This window comes from Colobus angolensis, unplaced genomic scaffold, assembly GCF_000951035.1.
Source record: "Colobus angolensis palliatus isolate OR3802 unplaced genomic scaffold, Cang.pa_1.0 Scaffold25, whole genome shotgun sequence".
In the NCBI taxonomy this organism is placed as follows: domain Eukaryota; kingdom Metazoa; phylum Chordata; class Mammalia; order Primates; family Cercopithecidae; genus Colobus; species Colobus angolensis.
This window is the reverse complement of record NW_012115710.1, coordinates 4,459,879-4,468,691: the sequence shown is the minus strand read 5'-3', so window position 1 is coordinate 4,468,691 and position 8,813 is coordinate 4,459,879. Positions and strand designations below refer to the sequence as shown.

Here is an 8,813-nt window from a genome sequence, read left to right as displayed (position 1 = left end):
AAAAAAAAAAAAAAAAAAAAATGTAAATACTTACAGGACTGCTGACGTTTTAAATGTCCTCTTGTGTCAGTTTAGAAGGTTGTATTTATCAAGAATGTGTTCAGTTCATCTAAATTTTCAAATGTGTTAGTATGGAATTTTTCATAATTATCCTCTATCTTTTTTGTTTCCTTTCCCCGAGACGGGGTCTCGCTCTGTCACCCAGGCTGGAGTGCAGTGGCGCGATCCCTGCTCCCTGCAACCTCTGCCTTCCAGGTTCAAGCGATTCTCCTGCCTCAGCCTCCTGAGTAGCTGGGACTACAGGTGCCCAGCTAATTTTTGTATTTTTAGTAGAGATGGGGTTTCACCATGTTGGCCAGTCTGGTCTCAAACTCCTGACCCCAGGTGATCCACCCACTTTGGCTTCCCAAAGTGTTGGGATTACAGGCGTGAGCCACCATGCCCAGCCCAGGGAGGTGACATCTTGAGGGGATACCTTTAGGGTGAATAGGTTGAGTCTCTGTCACCTGGGAAGCGCCTCCTCTTTTACCACCATATTATCTGGGGTTAGCACATTGCAAACTTGGAGGCCTCTTTCTGTCCTTATCCAGCCCTGGCCCTGGGAGTGGTGGGCTCGGGGCTTAGGCCTGTCTGCCTGGTTTCCTGCAGAGCCCCCCTCCATGCGCCTGAAGGCCCGACCCGGCAACCCTGGCTTTTCCGTGCTTACCTGCAGCGCCTTCTCCTTCTACCCTCCGGAACTGCAACTTCGGTTCCTGCGGAATGGGCTGGCCGCTGGCACCGGCCAGGGCGACTTCGGCCCCAACAGTGACGGCTCCTTCCACGCCTCGTCGTCACTAACAGTCAAAAGTGGCGATGAGCACCACTACTGCTGCATCGTGCAGCACGCGGGGCTGGCGCAGCCCCTCAGGGTGGAGCTGGGTGAGGCCCCGCCCGGTGGTGATGCTCCTGGTTTCCCGTTGCCTTGTCTCACTGCTGCGCCGATCCTTCCTGAGTCTGACCTGCCTCCCCACTGCTGCCGCCTCCTTGAATCTGACTGCCTTGTGCCTCGCGCCTGTCAGTTCCCCCAAAGCCTGATGCCTTGTCCTTCCCAAGGCCGACTGCCTTCCGTCCTGCTGCTTCTGGCCTCACTGAGTCTGAAGAGCTGTTAACCACCATGGCCAGTCCTCCCTGAGTCTGACCGTCTTCCATCCTGCTGCTGCTGCTGCTACTGCTACAGGTCTTCCTGGAATCTGACCATTCGTTGTCTGCTATGCCCGTCCTCACCAAGACTGACCACCTGCTGCCTTACTACTGCCGGGGCCCATGAGGCTGACTTCCCACTGCTGTGCCTGCCTCTCCCCGCTGCGCCGGGACAGCCCCACCCTGCCGCTGCTGGTCCATTGTCAGTGTGACCGCGGTCGCTCGTGCTGTGGCTGGTTCTTACATCCAACCTGGGGGCACCCTGCCCAGATCGCCCGCCTGGCCTTGCCTCTGCGCATCAGACACTTGGTGCTGGGATCTCCGAGGCTGGGAGGGACTGGGACCCCCCAGTGCTGTGTCCGAACTGGGTGGGGGTGGACGGGCTGCTCCACATCTCACAGCGTTCTCTGGCTGCAGAAACCCCAGCCAAGTCCTCCGTGCTCGTGGTGGGAATCGTCATCGGTCTCTTGCTACTCACGGCAGCGGCTGTAGGAGGAGCTCTATTGTGGAGAAGGATGAGGAGTGGGCTGCCAGGTGTGGGGCAGCGGGAGGAAGAGCCTCGGAGAGAGGGACAGAGCCTCGGAGAGAGGGACAGAGACCCGAAGAGAGGGGCACACAGACTTGGGAGGAGAGAGACCTGTTTTGGGGACAGACCCAAAGAGAGGAGGATAGAGACCAGAGAGAAGTGGAGACAGAAACCCAGAGACGGGAACAGAGGCACAGAGAGAGGGGACAGAGGAAGGGGGAGACAGAGACCCAGAGGAGGGAGGCAAAGATATAGAAAGGGGGGATGGAAAATTGGGAGAAGGGGAGACAGGCCCAGAAGGAAGGGGTTAGAGACTGAGGGAGAGTGTGTGAGACACACACAGAAATGGGGGATGCCAGTCAGACCCAGAGCACCTCAGAGATTCTGATGACCTCCCCCTCTCTCTCCTCAGCCCCTTGGATCTCCTTCCGTGGAGACGACACCGGGTCCCTCCTGCCCACCCCGGGGGAGGCCCAGGATGCTGATTCGAAGGATATAAATGTGATCCCAGCCACCGCCTGACCATCCGCCATTCCGACTGCTAAAAGCGAATGTAGTCAGGCCTCCTCCATGCTGTGAGACCTCCTGGAACACTGGCATCTCTGAGCCTCCAGAAGGGGTCCTGGGCCCTGTTGTCCTCCCTCTGGGGCCCCGTCCTGTGGTCTGCCTCAGTTTCCCCTCCTAATACATATGGCTGTTTTCCACCTCGATAATATAACATGAGTTTGGGCCCGAATCTGTGTTCTCATCATTTTTCAGGCAGGGGAGGTAAGGGAATAAGTCGGGGGACTGAATGGCGGCTGGTCCTCAGATCTCTCCTACAGGTAACATGCTGCCACGGGGGAACCTGCCAGTTTTATACATCAGGTCTTGTATTTTCTTTTTCTTTCTTTTTTTTTTTTGATGGAGTCTTGCTCTGTTGTCCAGGCAGTGGCGCGATCTTGGCTGACTGCAAGCTCTGCCTCTTGGGTTCACGCCATTCTGCCTCAGCCTCCCAAGTAGCTGGGACTACAGGTGCCCGCCACCACGCCTGGATAATTTTTTGTATTTTTAGTAGAGATGGGGTTTCACCATGTTAGCCAGGATGGTCTCGATCTTCTGATCTGGTGATCCACCTGCCTCTGCCTCCCGAAGTGCTGGGATTACAGGCGTGAACCACTGCGCCCAGCCTGTTTTTTTTTTTTTTTTTTTTTTTTTTGAGATGGAGTCTTGCTCTATAGCCCAGGCTGCCAGGCTGGAGTACAGTGGCATGATCTTGGTTCACCACAACCTCCGCCTCCCAGGTTCAAGAGATTCTCCTGCCTCAGCCTCCCCAGTAGCTGGGATTACAGGTGCGCATCATCACACCCAGCTAATTTTTTTATTTTTAGTAGAGACAGGGTTTCACCATGTTGGCCAGGCTGATCTCCAACTCCTGACCTCAGGTGATCCACCCACCTCGGCCTCCCAAAATGCTGGGATTACAGGCGTGAGCCACCGTGCCTGGCCTAAGGTCATGTATTTTTTTTTTCTTTTTTCTTTTAGATGGAGTTTTGCTCTTGTTGCCCAGACTGAAGTGCAATTGCGCGATCTCAGCTTCAGTGCAGCCTCCACCTCCCGGGTTCAAGCGATTCGCCTGCCTCCCAAGTAGCTGGGATTACAGCCATGCACCACCACACCTGGCTAATTTTGTATGTTTAGTAGAGACGGGAGTTTCACCATGTTGGTTAGGCTGGTATGGAACTCTTGACCTTAGGTGATCCACCTGCCTCAGCCTCCCAAAGTTCTGGGATTACAGGCGTTGGGCTACTGTGCTCTGGGATTACAGGCGTTGAGCTTTTCATAACTTACATATGTTTACTGGATAACTGCCATGCCAGGCATTTTGAGGAATTCTTGGCTACTGTCTGACCATCTGAATTGCTGGAGCAGAAGAGGAGCTAGGAGCACTGTTCACTCTTGGAGGAAATGGGATATTTCCTCCAGCCCCTCGATTCGGCTCTTCCTTTTTTTTTTTTTCTTTTTTTCTTTTTCTTTTTTTTTTTTTTGAGATGGAGTTTCGCTCTTGTTGCCCAGGCTGGAATGCAATGGCGCGATCTCGGCTGACCGCAACCTCCGCCTCCCGGGTTCAAGCGATTCTCCTGCCTCAGCCTCCCAAAGTAGTTGGGATTACAGGTATGCACCACCACACCCAGCTAATTTTGTATGTTTAGTAGAGACGAGGTTTCTCCATGTTGGTCAGGCTGGTCTTGAACTCCCGACCTCAGGTGATCCGCCCGCCTTGGTCTCCCAAAGTGCTGCGATTACAGGCGTGAACGTGAGCCACCGCGCCCATCCTTCTTTTCTTTTCTTTCTTTTCTTTTTCTTTTTTTTTTTTTGGTATAGGACTGTTGGGAGGTACACCTCTTTCTTAAACCATCCTGACAAAGGGAAAGAGGGAAAAATACATTTCCCGTGAGGCGTTGGGGCTAGAACAGCTGGAGGTGGACGGCAGAGTGCCGCGACCACTGACAGGAGTTGTAGTTCTCCGCGGCCGCGTCACTGCGGCGTCGCCCACCCTCCTTCCCCGGGCGGCAGCCCGCGGTTTCCTTTGTGGACGTGGCGAGGGGCGCCCGCGGCCCTCCCGGCACTCGTTGGCCCCGCCCCGTGAGTCGCTCGTGCAAGCTCATTGGGCGGGGGCGGGGCTCTGCGCAGCCAGAGGCGGGGCCTGACTGGAGAGCGGCGGAATTGGGCACATTTGCGGGAACGCAGAGCGGAGCGTGGAGAGCGGAGCGAAGCTGCATGACTGGGTAAAGGGAGTGGGTGGGGGGCTTCAGTCCAGGCAGGGCGGCTCGGGGCGGCTCGGGTCGAGGATCAGGGTCTGGACTGGGAGCAATGACGGGGAGCCTCCCTGACTTCTGGCTGGCCACAACTATGCCCTGTACTTTGCGTGGGATGTGCGCCACGTCTCTCCCTGAAATTCCCCCTCGCAGGTCTGGGACCCCCCTGAGACTCCGTCAGAAGATTCGATCCCCCCATAGGTGGCTTTACCTCTAAGCATCACGCCCTCTTTTCCCCCATCGCCCGCCCTTTTTGAGCCCCAAAGTTTGTAGCCAGCTTCCATCTCCCTGTCCTGTCCTAGGTAACTCCTCCACCCCGCCATTCTCCTGTGCCATGTCTGTCCTCATGCCTGTAACCCCTGACCCCTGGCCTTTGCCACTCCCCAGGGACCGATGATGTGGCGAGCATCGCTTCTGCTGCTTCTGTTGCTACTGAGGCACGGGGCCCAGGGGAAACCGTCCCCAGACGCAGGCCCTCATGGCCAGGGGAGGGTGCACCAGGCGGCCCCCCTGAGCGACGCCCCCCATGATGACTCCCACGGGAACTTCCAGTACGACCATGAGGCTTTCCTGGGACGGGAAGTGGCCAAGGAATTCGACCAACTCACCCCAGAGGAAAGCCAGGCCCGTCTGGGGTAGGAGAGGCATGTGGTTGGGGCGTGTTCAGAGGTGGGGTTTGGGAGAGAGTTGCGGGGTATTGACAGGGGTCAGAGAAATGGCGTGGACTGAACTTCAGTTCTTTGTGAGAAATGAAATTCTACCTTCTCTCCTTGGGAAAAACAAATTAAGTTAAAATTGAGGCATAAAGAGGACCTTTGACCCTTTTATGTATTTATTTATTTAGCGACAAGGTCTTACTTTGTTGCCCAGGACAGACAGCAGTGACGCAATCTCAGCTCACTGCAACCTACACCTCCTGGGTTCAAGCGATTCTCCTGCCTCAGCCCCCCAAGTAGTGGAGATTACAGGCACCTACCACTGCGCACAGTTAATTTTTGTATTTTTAGTAGAGACTGGGTTTCACCATGTTGGCTAGGCTGGTCTTGAACTCCTGACCTCAGGTGATCTGCCCACCTCGGCCTCCCAAAGTGCTGGAATTACAGGCGTGAGCCACCGTGCCTGGCCTATTATATTATTATTATTATTATCATTATTTGAGACGGAGTCTCTCTCTGTTGCCCAGGCTGGAGTGCAGTGATACTATCTCGGCTCGCTGCAACCTCCACCTCCTGAATTCAAGCAGTTCTCCCGTGTCAGCCTTCGAGTAGCTGGGATTTCAGGTTCGGGCCACCACGCCCCGATAATTTTTGTGTTTTTAATAGAGATGAGGTTTCACTTTGTGGGCCAGGCTGGTCTGGAAGGCCTGATCTCAAATGATCCGCCCCTCTTGGCTTCCCAAGCTTGGGATTATAGGCGTGAGCCGCCACGCCTGTCCTGTCCTAAGTGCTTTCCATGGCCAAACTCATTTGTCCCCCACAACTGCCCTTTTGGGGTAGGTACCATTTTTTCTCTCTATTTTACAGAGGGGTAACCGAGGCACAAGAGAGGTTAAGTCACTTACCCACAGTCACACAGCCAGTAAGAGGAAGTGGCTGGATTTGGACCTAAAATGTCTGGCTGTGGAGCCCAAGCTCTTGACAACAGCAGTAACTTCAGAGAAGGGTGTGAGTCTGGGGACAGAGTCGGCCCGTGACAGACCCAAGCAGAGACCGCCTGGTGCGGGAGGTGGGGCGGTGACTCAGGCAGGCTTGGAGAGGGCTCTGCTGTCTCAGATTTTTGACCTTAAGGAGGGGGCCGCAGGGGCCTAGGGACGGTGACAGGGAGGAGGGCTCCACGTAGTCTCTGTTAATTAGAGATTGGGCGAGGACCGGCCTGACATGGCGTCACCAAGCGAGAGGAGAAGGGCCGGGGAGCTGACAAGCGTGGCCCGATAGAAGGGGCGAGATGGAACCTAAAGTGGCTTGACATGTGACGGGGAGGGGCACAGGAGCCCCGAGGAGCATGGGGAGGGGTATAGAGAGACCGAGCCCCTGGGGTTGCGGGTGATGGTCCTCGGGCAGTGCCTGATTCAGCCAGGAGCAGGCAGGAGAAAGCCACCAGGCGCAGCACAGGGCAGGGCTGGAGGGATAGGAGCCTGAAATTGACACGTGCAGCCTGGTAAGGGGGCGGGGTATGGGGCGGGGCGGGGCCTGAGACAGCGGGGGGCTCGGGGGTGTGGCCGTGGCTGTCTGGGTTCAAAGTCAGTCTTGGAACAGGGACCCCTGGCAAGGGGCGCAGTGCGACGCCGCGCTCCCCATCACCACCCCAGCTCAGCCCAGCTAGAGGTGCAGCACGTGCAGGCCGAGGGCGGGACCGGCGCGGAGAGGGTGGCCCTGCATCGTCGTAGGTCTCTCCCACGCGGTGCTCCCAGCAGGCCCGCTCGTTTTCAGGAAGGGCGTGACTTGTCCCGGGGGTGGACCCTAGGCTGAGGGTCCTCCGGAGGGTTTGGTCCCGAAATTGACACGCGTTCCTCCCCAGTTCGCCCGTGGATCCGATGTGTCCCAGGGGGCGTGGCCCCGTGCGAGGGGCGGGGCCTGGGGCGGGACCAGAGACTGACTTGTGCCTGCCCCGGCTCGCAGGCGGATCGTGGACCGCATGGACCGCGCGGGGGACGGCGACGGCTGGGTATCGCTGGCCGAGCTTCGCGCGTGGATCGCGCACACGCAGCAGCGGCACATACGGGACTCGGTGAGCGCGGCCTGGGACACGTACGACACGGACCGCGACGGGCGTGTGGGTTGGGAGGAGCTGCGCAACGCCACCTATGGCCACTACGCGCCCGGTACGCGGCGAGCCCCCGACCCTGCTCCCCATACAACATTACCCTGACCTTCTGGACCGCCTCATTCTAAGAACCTGAACCCGTTTACCCGGAGTCCCTGGCCCCTAACCAGGCTCTACCCACTTTTAGGAGCCCATCACTGTGAGATCTTCACATTCTCACCTCTGGCTTCTCTTTTTTGTTTTTCGTTTGCTTATTTTTCTGGTTTTTAGCTGCATACTAAAAACGATCGTTTTTTCAAACATGAAGTCAGAATTAGGTACTAAAAGCCACTGAACACGCCCAAAGAGGGACTTGAACCCAGGGCCCTCAGATTAAAAGTCCAATGCTCTACCAACTGAGCTACCTAGGCTCCCTTTAGGAATTTTATTCTGGGACCCACCACCTCTATGACAATGTGACAGTATGACTAGGGAACTTCAGATCCCCAGCCAAGGACACCTACTTTCCATACTTTGTCATCCTGACCCCTAACCTCCGTGATGTCATCCTGAGAACCCCAAAGCCAGTTACTCTGCCCCCGACTCTCAGATCCCTCCTTTCGGTCCCAAGCCCCAGCCCCAGTGCCCCACCCCTCCACACACACACACACACAGCCCTCATTCCCTCCCTCCTCTCCTCTCTGTCCCTGGCCCCAGCCTCTCCCTCCAGCCTGTCTTCCACAGGGCTCCAGGGGAGTCTTCACACCCAGCACTGACTCTGCCTCTCCCTCCCCTTCTTGGGCCCCCAGGAGACAGTCCCATTCCTCAGCCTGGACATCTCCACCTGTAGCTTTGTTTTTCTGCATTTTCTGCCCCAAATGGATCTTCTGTGGTTTTCCTGAACTCACCACACTCCTCAAACCTCTACCCTCTGCCCATATTGTTCCCTCCAATTACAATGCCCTTCCCCTCCTCTCAGTCAACCCATCTCAGTCCCTGTAAGCTACCCCATCACAGCCTCAATCTGGGGCCAAAAGGGCTACTGTCAACTCAAAGTCCATCATTCCTGTCTCCACACCCTTGGATCAGTTATTTCTTCTCTCCGGGAATCCATTTTTGCATTCAGAAAGTAGAACACATGGAAAAACCCACTGTTCCTGCTTTTTGTGATGATTAAATGCAGTATTGTACATAAAGAGCTTAGCATATAATCTCTCACACGTTAGATAATTTATTGTGTGGATATAATATGTTATATAGCCTGGGTGCAATGGCTCATGCCTGTAATCCCAACACTTTGGGAGGCCGAGGCGGGTGGATCACTTGAGATCAGGAGTTAGAGACCAGCCTGGCCAACATGGCAAAACCCTGTCTCTACTAAAAAAAAAAGAAAACTTAGCTGGGTGTGATGGCATGCACCTGTAACCACAGCTACCCTGGAGGGTGAGACACGAGAACTGCTTGAACCCAGCAGGCGGAAGTTGCAGTGAGCCGAGATCACAACGCTGCACTCCAGCCTGGGTGACACAGGGAGACTGTGTCTCAAAAAAATTAAAAAAAAAAAAAAA

General features: G+C 55.7%; 2 protein-coding genes and 1 non-coding gene across 4 annotated transcripts in view; 2 read left to right on the top strand and 1 right to left on the bottom strand.

Moving 5' to 3' along the window:
• The window catches only part of FCGRT (Fc fragment of IgG, receptor, transporter, alpha), a 56,348-nt gene extending 53,907 nt beyond the window's left edge, over positions 1-2,441 (top strand). Inside the window, exons 5-7 of the mRNA XM_011946521.1 lie at positions 649-918; positions 1,597-1,713; positions 2,118-2,441. Coding sequence (XP_011801911.1) covers positions 649-918; positions 1,597-1,713; positions 2,118-2,227 — 497 coding nt within the window. The 3' untranslated portion in view covers positions 2,228-2,441. The remainder of the gene's footprint in view (positions 1-648; positions 919-1,596; positions 1,714-2,117) is intronic.
• Positions 2,442-4,403: 1,962 nt separating this feature from the next.
• RCN3 (reticulocalbin 3, EF-hand calcium binding domain) overlaps positions 4,404-8,813 on the top strand; it is a 19,528-nt gene continuing 15,118 nt past the window's right edge. For both annotated transcript variants that reach the window (XM_011946366.1, XM_011946367.1), the window contains exons 1-3: positions 4,404-4,473; positions 4,891-5,138; positions 7,122-7,324. In XM_011946366.1, coding sequence (XP_011801756.1) covers positions 4,897-5,138; positions 7,122-7,324 — 445 coding nt within the window. In that variant the 5' untranslated portion in view covers positions 4,404-4,473; positions 4,891-4,896. The remainder of the gene's footprint in view (positions 4,474-4,890; positions 5,139-7,121; positions 7,325-8,813) is intronic.
• On the bottom strand, positions 7,604-7,676 carry TRNAK-UUU. Its single transcript has one exon. It is a non-coding gene; the product is annotated as a tRNA-Lys (tRNA).